The 18,006-nt window shown below is 53.8% G+C and overlaps 1 protein-coding gene across 1 annotated transcript in view; it reads left to right on the top strand.

The window, feature by feature from the left end:
- Positions 1-6,248: 6,248 nt before the first annotated feature.
- The window catches only part of FGF18 (fibroblast growth factor 18), a 34,151-nt gene continuing 22,393 nt past the window's right edge, over positions 6,249-18,006 (top strand). The window contains exons 1-2 of the mRNA XM_027084419.1: positions 6,249-6,280; positions 6,456-6,492. Coding sequence (XP_026940220.1) covers positions 6,249-6,280; positions 6,456-6,492 — 69 coding nt within the window. The remainder of the gene's footprint in view (positions 6,281-6,455; positions 6,493-18,006) is intronic.

Here is an 18,006-nt window from a genome sequence, read left to right as displayed (position 1 = left end):
GGGGGAAAATACTGGTGCAGTACTGTCTGGTCTAATCTCAAGTTTCCAGGTGTTGGGTTCTTCTACTCATTTACATTGTGGTTTTCTTCATTGATTATTCAGTTTCTTTTCTCCAGGCCATGTCTGTCCTTGTAGCTTATCTCTTAATGTCTTTATTTTAATGGAGGCACAGTAGGAGATGGTAAATACTCAGTGTTCTTTGTTTTTATGTACTTCAGATATAGAAGATCATCTGCTTTAAATTGATAGAACAATCCCAAATCACTTAACCATCCTATACATTAATTTGAAAAGTTATTGGTGTTCAAATAATGCAGGTACATTAAAGTTGAGTCATTCATTCCCTAGATAGTGTTTTTTATTATACTGTGTGATGTAGGAGTGTGGTAATTATTAGTAGTAGTCCCTTAACATGTTCAGAAGTAGAAATATACTTGCTGCATAATACTGTCTTAAACAAATAGTCTGAAATTTTTAATATTTGAGTTGCTTTGTATAGAAGTTAAACCTTAACTTTGGTTTACCTGATGGGCACTTTTATGTGGCAGGAAACCCAAAAGGACTTCTCACCATTCTGAGGGAAAGCAATCGGCCTTACTGGTTGTCCTGTTCCCAGCTCATTAAATAGAGCTAATCAGATCCAGATAGGGCTTCTGTTTTGGAAGCGCAGGAATTAAAGATTTCCCTGTGCCTCAGAAGTCACTAATAGTGCTAGTTATTAGACATCAGCTAACTAAACATGGTAGTAATCTGAAAGTTGAACTACTACTCTAGGTTTGTGACTTAGGAAATTCCTCTTCTAAAGAAGCTGACTTCCTGAAAGTAAGTGAGTGTCCTGAATTCAGTTTTTTTTACAGTATTTAAAAAAAAATTTTTTAATTGAAGTATAGTTGATTTACAGTGTTAATCTCTGCTGTACATAAGAGTGACTCAGTTATACACATATAGACATTCTTTTTTATTTTCCATTTGGTTTATCACAGGATATTGAATATAGTTTGCTGTGCTATACAGTAGGACCTTGTTGTTTATCCATCCTATATATAATAGTTGACCTCTGCTAATCCCAAACTCTGTCCTTCCCTCCCCCCTCCCCCTCAGCAGCCGCAAGTCTGTTCTCTATGTGAGCCTGTTTCTGTTTTGTAAATAAGTTCATTTGTGCCATATTTTAGGTTCCACATGTAAGTGATATCATATGGTATTTGTCTTTCTCTGACTTCACTTAGTATGATAATCTCTAGGTCCATCCATGTTGCTGCAAATGGCATTATTTCATTCTTTTTATGGCTGAGTACTATTTCATTTATACATGAACCACATCTTTATCCATTCATCTGTTCATGAATGTTTAGGTTGCTTCCATGTGAATAGTGCTGCTGTGAACATAGGGGTGGCATGTATCTTTTTGAATTATAGTTTTGTCAGGTAACTTTTTAGTTTTCTTCAGAACCTCCACTTTTCCATAGTGGCTGCACCAATTTACATTCCCATCAACAGTGTAGGAGGGTTCCCTTTTCTCCACCATCTGCAGCATTTGTTATTTGTAGACTTTTTAATGATGGCCACTGAAGTCATATTTTTATATATTTGTATTTCAATCCACTGTGTTGTATCTTTTTGGCCAACGGAATCCTTTTCAAGCTTGTTCCTACCATCACTGACTCCAGTAAGTAGTCTTTGATACAACTTCTTTTTCGCTTTCTAGTGTGACAGAATGTTCCAGGCTTATCTTGAACAAGATAAACAGCTTTTCTTTCTAGACCTGGAATGATCCATTTTTCCAAGGAGCTCTGGTTCCTTATTTAAAAAGAATGGCGTTTAGAGACCGCAGCCTTGGTGGGAGTGATACTCATTAATACTGAACCCAGTATTGTTTCGAAGACTTAACCTGGATGATCAGATCAGACCCTTTGGGAAAGCAAGGGGAACATTTTGAACACTAGGAGGGCAGAGACACACTTGTTGGCTGTCTGCAGGAAGCTTCTTTTCATTTGGTATCTTAGTATCTTTATCACATATGGTTAGGTTGTGGGTGAGAACTTAACAGAGTTACCTTCAACCTGAACCAGAGGACAAAATAGGTTAATAAAGTAAGGCCATTTGGGGAGAGCAGATCAGGCTGAAATTACGGGCTCGTGCACATGATGTTAAAATGAGGTTTATAGTGGTGTGTCCTAAAGCTTGCCGGAAGCTATTAACTGGATGATGGGGGTGGGGTGGGGAGGTTATGTTTACATTGCCTGGGGGGGTGTTTTTCTTTGAAATTATCCGAGGAAAAAGGTTGAGGGTCACAGAAAATACCCTATTAAGGGTTAGTAGTCTGCACTGTGGAGATGCAGGATTAAAGTTACTTCAGAAAGTGTAAGGCCACCTTCCAGCCGGATCTTAACGAAGAGCCAGTTGCTCCTTGACTTCTGAACTTGGCAGTAGACATCCCTTTTTAATCTGAAAGTTCCAAGAGCTGATTTTGTGCTACTTTGTGTCTACTTTTCTGATTAAGCTACTTCATCTGATTGAAGACTTGAGGCTGCATTTGTCCTATGTTCTTAGGCTGGAGGTTCTCTCATCCTTCTCCAAAATATTTGTATTCTATAGACTCCCTGAATTTTGTTGTTATTAAGATTGGAGAGAGGTGGAAAACGAGTGTCAGATTGCAGTGCTGTTAGTGTACTTTCACTAGAAAATGAGGTAGGAAGAATCTAAACTTGTAAGTACTGTGTCCCAAAGTATGTATTTAAGGCTTAGGATTAATCAGCAAGCAAAACAGGTAACTGCCCTTCAGGGATTGCATTCCATTGGGGAAGCAGTCAACATACATTCTCAGCTACCCTTCAGACAACCAGGAATTTTACAGATGAGAATTTGCTCAGAAAATTGTGAATTTGCCAGCCGAGAGCTAGGAATCGAATGTAGTTGTGTCCGACTCCCAACACCAAACTGGCACATAGCCACCTGGCCCCAACTACCATACTTGAGCCTGGACTGGTAACAGCTTTTTTGCTGGCCTCCTTACTGCCACTGTCGCACCATTCCAATGTATTCTTACCAGCTGCAGTAAGCTTTAAAAACAAACTGGATTTTGACCCTTAGTTTCAAAGCCTTTGATAAATTGCCAAACAAATGGGTATATCCACACTGAGTACTACTTGACAATAAAAAGGAACAATGATAAAAGCAACAAGGGATGAGGCTGAATTTCAAACATGCTGAGCAAAAGAAGCCAGACACAAAAGAGCACATAGATGGTTCCATTTCTGTGAAACTAGAACCTAGTGCCAGCAGACTAATGGTAACTTGAGACTAGTGATGGGTGTGGTGGGAGGTTGCCTGAGAAAGGTGTTTACAGAAGTATAAACATTTGTCAAGCTCCAAGCATTTAAAAGTTGTACGTAGGGGGCTTCCCTGGTGGCGCAGTGGTTGAGAGTCCGCCTGCCGATGCAGGGGACACGGGTTCATGCCCCGGTCCAGGAAGATCCCACATGCCGCGGAGCGTGTGAGCCATGGCCGCTGAGCCTGCACGTCCGGAGCCTGTGCTCCACAACGGGAGAGGCCGCAACAGTGAGAGGCCCGCGTACCACAAAAAAAAAAAATAATAAAGGATGATCCTGCTTCCCTACTTCATGAAATGGGTGAAGAAAAATATAATGTGATAACCTGAAAACCATAATTAGGATTATTAATAATAGCTAAAATCTTTGGAGCCTTCCTTGTGAGCCAGACTGATCTCATTTGCTGTCTTGCAGCATCTTAACACTTGCTGCAATTTATCAGTAAATGTTGGAGGCAATATTCAAATCCAGGACCTCTTAAGTTGAGTTTATGCTCTTAATAAGGACTTCACTTGACGGGACTTCTGGGTGAATCTTACTTGGGTGATAGCTTTATTTGTGAAATCAACAAACACTATCTGAGCCTTGAAAACAATTGCAGGCATTTTAGAATATCATTATGGACCCATTTCATTCAAAAGTAATAGGAAAAACAGTACAGAAAATTGTAAGTCTGATTATTGGCCAGGAGATAACTTCAAACACCCCACTTTAGCAGGTAGTAGGCCAAACCCACCTCTTGACTGGGCTGTCAGAGGTCTTTATAAAGCAAGATCAAGCATGGTGATGTCACAGGACCCAAGGGAAGCATATGTTTCGTGGTTGGGCATTGCATACTGTCTTGGGATTTGCTGGTTCTGGCAATGAGAATGGCTAAGTAAATTCAGCCTAGCTCTTCACACAAGAACTTTCTCCATTGCTCAGCACCTAGCTTTGTAAAGGTTTTCTGCACTTGTGTCCAGTGCTGAAACAGAGGCTGTTTAAGATGGCCTCAGCTTTGAAAGGGAACTTAAATAAAATAGCTTGCAGGGAAGCCTGATAATCGGAACAATTGCTGATAGTTCATATTCCATGACTAGGAAGTAGCACTGTTTGACAGTGTCTACCTCAGTTTCACTATACGTGAAATGGGGATATCAGCCATAGCCAGTGACACAGGAAGTTTTTAACCAAATAGTCCGGATTCCTGAGTTTTGCTTTTTGAGCTTGTTCAGTTTCTTTCCCTCTATGACAAACCCTTAGCATCAGGCCAAAGCAGAGCCTAGCTGTCTGGAGGTCTAGACAGTGTGAGACAGTTAACGTGTGACAAGAACACCTACATTTTGAGGTTGGTGGCAAGGACAGGAGTGATTCCTCTGAAGGGGCGGAGGGGGTTAGAAGAGATGCCCTTAGAAGGGACCTGGTTAAAAGAGTCAAACTGCTTAGTGTGCAAAGAGTGGCAAATCTCAGCCTGGAGGCCGGCAAAGGGCCTAGAGTGGTCGCTGACCATAGTCCTGCTGGCTCCTCCCGGGCCTGTATAGCCTGACCGGGCTGGGCTGCAGTGAAGCCTTGGGGACGCTAGGTGGCAGCCGTGCGTTTCCAAAGCTGGCTCACCTACCGGAGAGCCCAGCTGGGATCTCGGGAACCGACCCGGGAGCCCGGGAGGGGGGGGGGGGGGGGGGGGGGGGGGGCTTAAGAGACGCCCTCGAGATCCCCTCCCCTCAACGGCAGGGACGGAGATTGAAAGGGGGCTCACATAGGGTGGCCAGCCGTCCGAGAGGGCGCCTGGGACATGCCACGATCCTGCGTGAACTCACAGAGCGGGTAAAAGCGACCCCCTTACGTGGAGCCGCCCCGAGGGCTGGGCCTGACCCGCCCCTTCCCTGCTCCCCACTCAAGCGCTGGTGGGTGTGAGTGCGAGTAGCGAATGTGGGCGAGCAAGGACGTTCCGCACCTAACTGCGTTCTTGGGGACCGCAGCCTGTCCAGTTCTGGCAGCGTTTGCGCCGTGGCGCGGGGTCATTGCGCCCAGGCGCAGAATTCCGACGGCTTCGAGCGCTCACCAGCTCCAGCCTAGCTGGCTCTGCCCCTTCGGAGCTGCCGGTCCCGTCGCCGAGAGTCTGAGCGCCTCCCTCCAGCCCGGAGCCGCCAGGAGAAGGAGGAGGAGGCAGTGGAGAGGCTGCGGCAGGCAGGCAAGCAGGCAGGGCCGCCTTTGATGTGGGCGCGGCGCACCCAGGCTAGCTGAGCGCCCGTCCGGCCGCGCCCCGAGGGGGGAGCCCCCGGGCCCCGCATCCTCATTGTGCCGGCTCGGGCCCGGGCCCGCCCCCGGCCCCCCGCCCCCTCGCCGCCCGCGCGTAGAAAACGCCCCGGCCGCCGCCAGTGGTGGGAGGTGGCGATGCGCACGGCCGGAGAGACGCGGAGGAGGAGACATGAGCCGGCGGGCGCTCAGACGGAGCGGCCGTGACGCGTTCGTGCTGCAGCCGCGCGCCCCGACCCCGGAGCGCTGACCCCTGGCCCCGCGCAGCCCCGCGCCTCGCCTGGAGAGCGCACCCCAGCTTCCAGCCCCGCCACGCATGCTGCCCCCGGAGTAAGCAGGGCAGCCAGCCTCCCGCAGACGCCCGGACGGCCGGACGGCCGGCCGGCAGTGAGCAAGCTTTCTCGCACCGGCCGGTGCCTCCTGCACAGCGGCGGCCGCCCCGCAGCCCCCGCTCCAGCCCGGAGGGCGCAGCGCTCGGGAGGAGCCGCGCGGGGCGCTGATGCCGCAGGGCGCGCCGCGGAGCGCCCCGGAGCAGCAGAGTCTGCAGCAGCAGCAGCCGGCGAGGAGGGAGCAGCAGCAGCGGCGGCGGCGGCGGCGGCGGCGGCGGAGGCGCCCGGTCCCGGCCGCGCGAAGGGGACATGTGCAGGCTGGGCTAGGAGCCGCCGCCTCCCCCCCCGCCCAGCGATGTATTCAGCGCCCTCCGCCTGCACTTGCCTGTAAGCGCCCGCGTGCGGGGCTGCCCACCCTGCCTGGACGTCTGTCCGTGTGCCTGTGGCTCTGTCTACCCGCCCGGCCGTTCTTCTGACTTTCCGACTGCGTATCTGTCTGTCTATACGCGGGTTCCCCTCCCTCCAGTCCCACTGACTGCCTCTCCATCTCTCTCTCCCGCAGGTGTTTACACTTCCTGCTGCTGTGCTTCCAGGTACAGGTACGTGGGCTTCTGACTCTGACCTCCCCCCCCACCAGCCCCTGTCTCCCGGTACGTGTCTACCCCCCCTCCCCCGGGCCGCGCCCCCTCCCTGTGCCCCACCCCTCCTGGGCGCCGAGCCCAGTGCACCTGTTCCCAGGGCGCGGAAGGGTGGCTCCAAATGCGCCCAGCGCGGGCGGGGGACCGGCCAAGGGCAAGGGGCTCTGTTGCGGGACTCAGGCTGGCGCGGGCTGCCACGGCCCCTGTCGGCTTCGGCTGGGAGAAGATGCTCGGAGCCGGCGGCCTCAGCCGCTACAATGTGCCCGGCTCCAAGCCCCCCCCTTCCCCCCGACCCCGCTTCCCCGCCCGGCCCGTAGCCGGTGAGGAGTCAGGACGTAGGGATTTTCTCTGCCAACCGTCCCTTAACATCTCCGTTCGCTCTTCCAAACAAAAAGGCTCCTTTCAACCGAGTGGATTTGGAGTCCAGGGAGAAAGCTTCAGTTGTAAATTACTCTGTGGTTTCAAAGGCGTTTGCAGCATTGAGAGAAAGACAGAGAGGGAGAGAGAGAGATGTTGTGCTAGGAGGGGAGACTGGGGTGAGAGCGAGCAGAGCGGGGCGCCTGGGCCGAGGGACCACTGCCTGCGAGGCGGCTCCGGAACGGGCCGCGCTCCGCAACGCACACCCTTGCCCAAGGTAGTGCAGCCCTCAGCTGGTTCCCCGCCTAGCTCCCCGCTCGCTCGCTCTCCTGAATCAGAAGAGGGCTTGGCGCTCAGCCTGGAAAGCACTTGCTAAAATCTGATCTGTTACTTCAGCAGCTTTCAGACTCGGGAAGGTCTTGGCACGCAGACAGTTGGAACACTGGGGCTTCCAAAGCCGTGGAAATGAAGGAAAAGGGTTGGGGGGCGGGGGGAGGGAAAGAGAAGAGGGACTGAGGGAGCTGACTTCAGCCCCGATTAGAACCAGACCAGGCTGCCTCAGCTTGGAGGGGGGGCGCAAAGGGAAAGGGAATAGGAAGTACCAGCTGCCCTAGCCCTCCGCCACCTAGTGCTCTGACGGAGGCGCCCTAGGAGGAGCTGGGCTGGGGCCCAAAGAGATTATGGGCCAAAAGAGCCCCTTCCCCCTCTGGGTTGAAGGCAGGTGTCCTCACAGGGTTCCAGAGGATGCTTGGGCCTTAGCTTTCTGGATTCCCGAGGTGCCCAGGGACAGCACCGAGCAGGCAAAGTGGGGGTTCTCCCAGGTGTGTGTGCTGAGCGCTGTTGAGACTCACGGGTCTCTTGCGGAGGGCAGCTGCGGTGGTGGTGGGACTGCTTATCTCCCCTCCCACTCCTAAGAGAGAGCTGTTACCACCGGGATGGACATTGAGGTGAGGGCAACTAGTTGGGACTGGGGGCTGGAAGGATGGATGGACAGACTGATGGGTTCTTTCCTTCTGTTGGCCAGGCTGGGGTCCCTGGTGACTCCTTGAATCAATACAACTGGAGTCAGTAACTTAAGGCTGGCCGTTTGCCAAAGCAGATGTGACCCTGTGTGGTTGCAGGGGGCAGGGTGGGGAATGGCTGGTGTCAGAGAGAGAGGCCAGTGCCAGGCGTAGCCTGCTTGGTTTGCAGCTGAGTCCCCAAGCAGAGGGCAGGCCCCAGGGTCACCCCAGGGGACTGCCTGTCTGACCTGGGGGACAGCTCTTTTCCTGAGCGCTGAGCCTGGGGCCGGGGACGATGAAATGGGCATAAAGTAGAGAGACGGTTTCAGACTTTGTGGCCCAGGCCTCTTATTGCCTGCTGCCTCTTGGTCCTTGAAGTGGGGCCCAGGAGGGGCTGCTGTGTGGTCTTTGTGTTCTGCGTGGGGGGGAATGTGAGGGAGGGAACCTGGACTCTGCATCCCACCTCCAAGTCCTGGCCAGAGCTAGAGCCAGCCTGTGGCGGGGGGGGCGGGGAGGGGAAAGCTGGGTGGGCCGTCTGGGTTAGGTCCATTGGGGTTACGCCTTCAAGCAGGTGAGGGAGCCTCCTCTCCCCCCCGCCCCACCTCCCCCTTCCTTTGCAGCCTTTCCCGTTGCAAACTGCCTTAGGACTGACTGATGTTTTTAACCCATGATCCATGTACCCTTAGGATATCTAAGGATGGGATTATGGGGGAGGGGTGGTCCCTGAAACACTGTGCAAAACGGTGCCCATATACGCAGCGTATGGGAGACAGTTCTCAGCTCCCCACAGATTTTTGAAAGTACCCATGATTGCTGAAAGATAAAGCAACACTACCCTAGGGAGTTATAGACAAAGTTGGCAGGCTCACATCCTCCTTTATGCTCGAGGGACAAGGTGGAGTGTTAGTTAGAGGTAAAGATGAGAGGTGGGACCCTTGTGCTAGTTGCGGGAGTCTGGAGTCTGCTCCCCACTGAGGTGATGGGCCAGCACCGGGAGAGCAGCTGCTTCCTGGACAGGGTGCCTTTGGAGGGTGGTAATGAGAGCACCCTTGGTGAGCAGGGCCCAGGGGAGGCTCCCTGCACCGTGGGAAGGGCTCAGGGCTTTGCCATCCTGTGGACTGCACCTGAACCCCAGCTCCATCTTTCCCTACATGTAGACCTCTGCGAGACTTAGCTTCATTTGTGACATGGGTGGCCCCGAGGATGAATGGTATATGATAGGCGTGGAAGAGGTTTTGCGAATTCTCATCCCCCAGGAGCACGTTGCTCTGCTGGGAACTCTATACACCTATGCCCTTCCTTCCCCCGCCTCCGTGTTTTGGGGAACTGGTCCAGTCCTAGCAACAGAGTTTCTGGGCTCCTCCTCTCTTTCCATCCATCATCAGCCACCAAACCCCAAATGGGCCCCTTGCCCCCAGCCACATCTCTGTGAACACAGTCAATGCCAGACACTGCCCGCACCCCCCCCCCCCCCGCCCCCCTCGACAATGTGGTGAGCCCCGCCCTCCCCTGCCAGCAACCCTGGGAGCGGGAAGCTGGGAATTTAATAAAATCCCTTCTCCACACGACTTGGGACACCGTGGATAGCTCAAATCGGAAGAATTTTAAAAATTTCCAAGGGGAGCAAGCGGCGTGACCAGTAAATTGCTTTTCTGCACTTGGCTGAGCGCTGACAATGACACCGGGCTGGGCCTTTCACGCAGCTCGGCCGGCACCTGCCTGACATTGTTCCTGCCGCCAGGCTCGGCTAGGTCCTGGCCTTCCCCAGACAGGCCGGGCGTGAGGCGGGCCAGGGCAGGGGGGCCTTCCACTGGCCCCTCGGTCCCTCCCTCCCACAGCGCTGCTTCCTCTCTCACCGCACTTGCTCAAGTTTGGAAGTTTCCTTCCATGCCTTCTCTAAGGCTAACCACCCCCATGCCTGGCCTCTTCAGTGGGGTGTAGAACCTCTCTTCGAGCTTGCTAGGATGGGGAAGCCAGAGACAGAGTCCTCTGGGACTCGAAGAGGATGGGACGCTGTCCTATTGGATTGTACTTTTAATCTGTTCATCAAATACTCGCTGGGAGCCTGCTTCTTGCTGCCCCTGGAACATGACTAATCCGTTCCTGGCCTCAAGGAGCTCCCAGTCTAGAGAGGGAGAGTGCCAGATAAACAGGAGTTCCTTCAACCCCACCCCTCCTGTCCCACGCTGTGAAGTGTTGAGAGGTAGAGAGCATCCTCCAGCCTGATGGGGGTGGGGGCAGGGGAGGGGGTGGGGCGGGAGGGGGGAAACCAAGGCTGGGGAGAAGTGACCTGCGTTTGGTGAGAAGGTGCTACTTGTATGAATTTCCAAGGGGCTCTTGCATCAGGAAGTTCCTTTCATCCTTTCTACCATTCTACGAGGGAGACTGGAGTAGGAGGAATATTATCATATTCCTACCTCACAGATGGAGAAACTGAGGCACAGGGCGGGGAAAGGATTTTTCAAGGCCATGGCTAAGACCCAAGACTGTGAAATCGAGACCTTGTATCCCTTCCAGCACACCAGGCAGACTTTTTCAGAAACACTGCAGTTGTTCAGAAGGGATACTGATAGGGAAATGGAGTCTCAAGAGGCATGCTAGGGGCCCTTAGTGAGAGATCCGGTTGGATCCCCCGATAGGATCCCTTATCAGGGGATGATCAGAGGCCAGGTGGGCGTCTCTGTGGTTGAGGGCATCTGACTTGGTGTCTGCAAGCCCTGATCTTCCTGGAATGTTCTGGTCTAAAAGGGTTTCAGAGCCAGAGGTGGGTTTGGTTTTTTGGGGGGTAGCAGGGCCTAGGGGATTCAGCAGTCTCCTTCCAGCTTCTTTCCCAGCATGGAGGGAGATGGGGGCACCCTGCCAGCCTTCCTGCAGCCCAGGAGTGTCACCTGCTCTCAGGCAAGGAGGTGGATTTGGAACATTTCTTGTGGTTGGTGCAGCCAGTTTCCAGCAGGCTCTGGGCAGCGTGTCAGGGCCACAGCGTTGCCTCCTTGTAGCCCTGGGTGGCTGGGAGGGCACATTGGACCCCCAAAGGGAGATGGCTGGGGACAGGAAGAAGAGTTTCTGTCCTCAGTAGGATCTTTTGGTTCTGACCTCGTCCTGTAGCAGGGAAGTTGTTGGTGTGGGAAATCAGGGTGTAGGCCCATCAGGGTAACAACTATACTGGTAGATGCCGCCGGGTATTGCGGGCTCGTTCCGTGGCTGACGCTTTCTCACAGCATCTAGGCTGTGCCTCACAACCAGCCTGGAATTAGGGAATTCTACAGATGAAGAAAGTGAGGCTCAGAGACATAAAATAATCTGCCTTTGTTTGCACAGCAGGAGAGAGAGGCAGAGTGGGATTCAACTCTAGCTTGCCCACTCTAGGACCCAGCCTTATTAAACAGCACTTTAAAGGCTCTGGAATCTGCCAGGCTGGTTCAAAGAGTTGCTCTGCCTTGTCTTTGCTGTGTGACCCTGGACAAGTTACTTAACCTCCCTGGGTCTCAGCTTCTGCACGCATAAAATGGGAAGAAAACAACCAACAAGACAACTCCTACTTACTAAGGGTGTGGAGCAGGCGAGAGTGCAGAACCCAGGGCTCTGAAATCTTGTCTGCCTTTCAAGACCTACTCCCTGCGTCTCTTGTTCTGGGAGGACTCCCTTGTTTCCACCCCTCTGTCAGTGGATTAAGCTCCCCTCGCCCATGGCACTGCCACCTCCTGGTGACTGGGGAGAGGGAAGGTGTTGTTTCCCTTCTGAGGGCCGGGATTGTCTGATGAACATCTGTGTGCCCCATATTTTGTGCTGGGTTGGGTCTCCCCCCTACTCACAAGGACCCATGTCTGAGCACTTAGGGAAGGGCAACGCCAAGGGCCCTGTCAGTGTGGCCCAGGCTGGAGGAGAGCCACTGGGCCTCCGGAAGGGCTGAGGCCTGCTGTTGGCACCTTGGGTCTGACAGTAGGGATTTGTTCTGGAACATCAGTGCGTAAGCGGGCCCCTCGGGCTTTAGTCAGTCTTGCTGGTAGGGCCTGGAAGATGACTGGGTTTTGTTTGTTCCGACATCTAAACCACATAAGGCCTCAGGCCCATTTAAAATGCTGCTGTGCCAAGGATGGGGCCAAAGACAAGCCCCCCACAGGCCACAGGGTGGAAGGACTCTCAGGATGCCTGGGATGGAGTCCTGGCTCTGTCGCTGGCTCATTGTGTGCCTCAGTTTCTCCACCTGGATATCAGTGAAGTGAGCTAGGTGGCTTCTGTGTTGCATGAATGTGTGGGCTTTGGCATAGGAAAGACCTTGGTTTGAATCCTATCTGTGCTGCTGAGCAACTGTTCAGCAAATTTCTTAACCTTCCACCCTCTGCACCTTGGTTTTCCCCATCCGTATAATGGGGTAACGAAAGGTACCTACTTCTCAAGGGTTATGGTGAGGACTAAATAGGATAATGCACACAGAGTAGCTAGCACTGCGGCTGACCCTCAGTAAGTAATTGAGTAATAGTAATTGCTCGATCAATTGTATGCCCTGTGTGTGTGTTAACATGCTGCAGCGTGCTGAAGAACGCTAGGAAGGCTGTGCTGCTTGCATCGGTGACATCAGGCCCCCTCTAGTCTGACCATAGGTCTTGGATTTAGGTCTGAATTTTATCCTCATTGCACCACTCACAGGCTGTGTGCCCGTGGGAAAGATCCTTAACCTCTCTGAGTCTCTACCTCCTCGTCAGTTGAGAAATAGGAGTACTAATACCATTCCTAGGGCCTGTGGGGAGGATTAATTGAAACCATGTCTCGGACCTGGTATGCAGTAGGCATTCAATTATGGCGCTGCTCCTCATTAACAACCAGCAAACATGGCTGGCCCCGGACTGGGGTTTGAGCGGGATGAAGAAGACATCTAAGGCTTCAGCTTTTTTCCTCCGTGATCCCTGTGAAGAGATGGCAGGTGCTTTGGCAGCTCCCCATCCCACCTCTGCCTTGGAACCTCTTAGCCCTTTGTCATTGCTCTGTGACCCAGTGCGTTCTCTGCTGGGGCTCACAGGGATGTAGAGGGGCTCAGGCTCTGGACACAACCCACCTGGGTCATACCCCACCTCAGCCACTTGGTAGCTGCATGATTGAGTGAATTCTCGGCTTCTCTGTGGTTCATCTTTAATATAGGCATCAGGATGGACCCTCCCTCCTGGGGTTGCTACAGCGGGTGAACTGTGGTCACTTGGGGGAAGCACTTGGCCCGGCACATGGCTCATTATACGTGCTGAGTCAATGTGAGCTGCAGTTATACATTTGACTCTGGGGTGCCTAGAGGCCTGCTTGTCCGCCAGCTCCTGGTTCCTGGAAGTCAAAGGAGGCCTGGCCCATCCCACGGGCCCTGTGGCACCTGGCACGGACCTGGCATGCAGCATGAATGTCAGCAAGTGGAGGGGTGGGGAGAACAGCTTCTCTGAGGGCCGGGCATCTGTATGGAGCCCCCCAACCCTGTACCAGGTGTGGGGCACGGGGTGCTCAGGACCTGTCCCAGCCCGCAGGGATTTGAGAGAGATCTGAGGGATCTGTGCAGGGGGCAGGGGCCCAAGGGTGCAGAGGGTGTTCTGACGAAGGGCCCTGAAACCAGACTCAGGGCAGGAGGATCTCGCCTGGGAAGGTGCGCCATTTGAATCTTGAAATAGGAATGAGCTGGGTGAAGAAGACTCTTTGAGTGTCTCTCTGTGTGTGCGTGCGTGCGTGTGTGTGTGTGTGTGTGTGTGTGTGCGAAAAAGCCTTTGCAGGCACATGGACCATTTCTACATGGAGCAGGGAATACCTTGCTCAGGGGACTCCAAGCTGTTTGGAATGGCTGTCGCATCAAGTTCAGGAATGGGGGTGATATAAAAGGCCGTGGTGGGCATTGAATGCCAGAATAAAGGGCTTGTTTATTACCTCTTTGACATGCGTGACCCCTCTCCCCACCCAGGGGCTTCAAGGGAGAGAGACTGGAAGGAAGGAGAAAAGGAGGAAAGAAGGGAGCATGGGTCTTTAGGAGTCCCCCGCCCCCCCCGCCGCCGCCTCAGGCTGGCTGCAGGGTTGACGGGCCGCGGCACCCATATTGACAATCTGTACAGAGCAGGCTGATGTATGGGGAAGAGGAGCTCCCGGTCAGCACCTTGGGTGGCAGCACCCCCCTCCCGTGCTGGCGGTTCAGCCCTGCCAATCAATACATTGACAGCCCCAGGAGCTTAATGGACAGGTTGGGGGTAGGGAAGGGCCCTTTGGAACATCCCTGTGTCCTGGCTGGGATGGATGTGGGGAGTGTGACAGGAGAGAGGGGAGAAACCTGGGGCTAAGGGGTGACTGGAGGCATCAGTCTGAGTGAACCAAGCTCCAATTCAGGGGTGGGCCCAGCCTCCCTCCTCCGCTTTCTGTCCAGGGGTGTCAGCTAGGGGAAACTGATGGACTCCAGAGCCAGAGGTGGGTTCAGTTTTGGCTGCATCAGTTTCTGTACAACTGAGGCAAATCCCTTAGCCTCTCTGTGTCTCCCTTTATCATGGGGATGGTAATCGTTCTGACCTGCCCAGGTCCTGCGAGGAGCGAGGAGACAGTGCCTGGAAAGTGCTTAGCTTGGACCCTGGCACTGAGCGAACGCCCACGAAGTGGGAGCCGGCGTTAGTTTCATGCTCAACGACGATAATAACCCCCGGAGCGCTATGACTGGCATCAACTCCTGGGCCTGAGTCCAGGCTTCCTCTTGAGGAAGAGTTTGGGAGCTGCATCTCAGGGTGGAGGGGGTGCTGACTCTACAAGGGGCCACTCCTGGAACGGGGTGCAGGTCTCAGGTTTGAATCCAGAATTTGGAGAAGCTCCGAAAGCCCTTGGCATGGCTGGCCCCAGTGCTGCTTCTGGAGGGGGAGGCAGGCAGGGGTGGAATGTGGCCGCAAGTCTGTGGGCTGCCTCTCCTGGGACCAGGGAGACCCTCCCTTTCTGGGCAGGCTGCCTGGAGACAGGGGCGCGGATTCTCTGAGGCCTCGAGGATGGGTACCTGGGCGGGAGGGGCAGTCTGACCCCTTCCTTCTCTCTCGGGTAGGGGGTGAGCTCAAGGCCTCAGTCCTTTCATGTTTAATCCTCCACCTCAGTCCCTGCCCCACATATGGCTTGTGGCCGGAGCCAATTGCTTTCCTGAATGGGGGAAAGGAGGTGGGTGACAGAGAGAAAGGAGAATAGAGCAGGAGAGGGTGAAGAGACGGGGAGCGGAGGTTCTAGGCTGGGCTGGATTCAAATCTTGATTCTTTTCTGCACCGATTTTGTGCCTTTGGACAAGCAATGTAACCTCTCTGAGCCTCAGTTTCCTCATCTGTAAAATGGGGATGATAACCGTACCAACTCATAGGGCTGCTCTGGGGATGACGTAAGATAAGTTAGTTAAAGTACTTCTTAGTATGGAGAACATGCTCCATAAGTAGTGACTGTTTAGAAAAAAAGAAAAAAAAGGTGGCTCTTCTTACTTATGTTTTTCTGAGGTAAATAATTGTAAACAATCTCATTCTGCTGATGAGGAAACTGAGGGTTAAAGAAATCAAGTAGGTTGGTGATTTTGGGGTGGAGCCAGGTCACACCCGAGGTCAGTGAGTGCTATTGTTGAACGTGTGTGGTGTGGGTGTGCTGATGTAACGTGTGTATTAGGTGATGTGTGATGTGGCAGATGTTGGTGTGAGGCGAGCCCAGGAAGAAATAGGAAGCCGCTTCAGACATGACTTCAGAGCCAGGAGTGGATGGGTGAGGTTGAAACCTTCGGTCAGAGGGAGCAACTGTGGTTATCGGATTCCCTGGCGGGAGGGGGAACCTGGGCGGACGTCTGTAAGCTGGCCCTGGGGTTGGAGTGGGGCTCACCCCAACCTCTTTCCACCCCATGGTAGTTTCCCCCCAAGGTGCCTAAGAGAGGAGGCTTGGAAGCTAGGCGGGGGCTGGATGGTAAAGGACTACATGCGGGCGCCGTGCAATGGGTAGTGGGGAGCCAGGCAGATTTGGGAGCAGGAAAACCCCTCACCTCGTGCACTAGAGCCTGAGACTGCAGGCGGAAGGTGGCGGGCTCTGTCCCACTAAGCACCACGTCTGTGCTGGGATCTCGGGTTGCAGCCCCTGTGCAATTCCTGGATCGGGGAGTGAATATTTCCACCAGAGCGCAAGCCCCTCAGAGAAGGGGTGGGTCGCCCTGGGGGGTAACAGGGGTCTCAGCCAGGCTGCAGGGGGACCCCACTGTAGGCTACCCTGCTGCGGGAAAAGCTATCTCGACCTCAAAGATAATCCGTGAGTATGGGGTGGGGGAAGGAGAGCCTTTGGTAAGGCACCTTGCTCTGCCCCAGGAGACACCCTGTCTGTGCCAGCCGTGCTCGCCTTGCGAGAGCCGCAGCATTTTGATTTTTTGTCACACTGCAGCTTTTCAAGGCCCCTGATGATTATGCACCTGGATGGGTTTAGAGAGCAGCTCTGACTGTTCTAGGAAGTCCTGGAAGACAGGCCCCCTCTTGGGCGGCGAGGCCGAGTAGCAGGAAAGGAGGAGCGAGAGGATGTTCCTGAGTGGCCCCGCTCTGCATGCGCTCTGCAGGCAGGCCCTGGAGCTCTGTGGCCCCGGAGAGGTGCCTCAGAGGTCCAGTCTGTGAGATGGACTCTAACTGGTGCCTACCTCCACGGGTGCTTAAGGAATTTGACGAGGTACCATGTCTTGAGGGCTTCTTAGCAGAGTGCCTGGAACAGAGGAAAGCTTAGCAATTGATGGCTTTAAAAACCCTCTCTGGGACACTTGCTCATCTGGGTAGTAAGTGATGGGGCTGATTCTGGCTGCCAGGTTTTCCTCTTCCTGGCCTCAGTGATTTAGCAGACGTTTGCCAGGTGCCTTCTGGGGGCAGAGCTGGAGGTTCAGGGATGAGCCAGGGAAACTGGACTCTGGGGACAGTAAGCCATTACAGTAGTGTCCAGAGGCTGTAAGCCAGCCTGAGGCCGGAGGGCAGGAAATACTTCCAGAGGAGGTACCTGAGGGCAGGTGTCATCCGGGCAGAGGGGCTGTGCAAAGACCTGGAGCCCCCCAGAGGTCTTGCCCAGGAAGCCCAGGGGTCTTCCTGCCTTTTCAAAAGGACGGACTCTGTTTCCATGTCCGATGCCGCCCCTGTTACCGCCCTCGGGATTGATGTGGCCAGAGTACGGCTTAAATGGTGGAAGCTGGGCAAGATGGATTGTTCCCTCGCATCCTGGGGAAGGGCCGCTGGAGAGCCCCTGCTGACCCTGGGTCACCCATGCTGCCTCTGTCCAGTGGGCCAGGGAGAAAATCATTAATGGGAGGCTGGCTTCTGGGGCAGGGCAGTTCCCCTAGGGGACCTGGGGTGAGGAGATTGGTTTGACCTCTGGTCAATAAGGTCTCCTGTGAGCAGGAGGAGATCTGGAGGACAGGGAGGGAGGCCGGAGGCCTGGCCTTGGGGGAGGGGACAGGGCCAGGCCACATCGGGAAGTCATTCCAGGAAGGTTGAGGGCTACGGGCGGGGGTTCTTCAGGACACATGCCCACCAGGTGTGGGCCTCAGGGGGCACTGGAGCTCTATCCTCCCTAAGCATTAGGATGTGAAATGAGGCAAGTCCCAGGTGTGAGATTGGGCTGTGAACGGGCTGGCCGTTTAGGGTAGTGGAAGTGAAGAGTGTGCACTCTGGGTGCACCAGCGGCCAGGCCCCGCACCACCGGGCTGTGCAGCTCAAAGCAACTGACTTAACTTTCCTGAGCCTTAGTTTCTACATCTGTTAAATGGGGGTGATGAGCATTCCCACGTCCTAGGGTTGTCGGGATGATCAAAAGCAGTAACATCTTCCCAAACCGTAATCTGAGCAGCAGAAGTTCCTCGTCTCAAAGGACGTGAGAGTGTGATCCCCTTGTGTCCTGGGGAGGCTTCTGTTAGCAGGGCTTCACCAAGAGCCTCTTAAAGGGCTCCCTTGTATCCTCTCAGCAGTTATTTGTGTCTGCTGAGCGCTTAAATCTGTACCAGGCAACTGCTCTAAGACTGTATGTTTAATATTCACAGCAACCCACAAGGTGGGTGCCATTGTCACCACTCTCAGTAAGTTGCCTGGGGACCCTTAGCTAGGGAGTGGCTAACCCTGGGTTTTTTTGTGTTTTTTAAGAGTAT

Source organism: Aethalodelphis obliquidens, unplaced genomic scaffold (genome assembly GCF_003676395.1).
Source record: "Aethalodelphis obliquidens isolate GAN/ISIS:26980383/991018 unplaced genomic scaffold, ASM367639v1 scaffold52, whole genome shotgun sequence".
Lineage (NCBI taxonomy): Eukaryota > Metazoa > Chordata > Mammalia > Artiodactyla > Delphinidae > Aethalodelphis > Aethalodelphis obliquidens.
The sequence above is the reverse complement of the archived record's forward strand: the minus strand, read 5'-3'. Positions and strand labels throughout refer to the sequence as shown.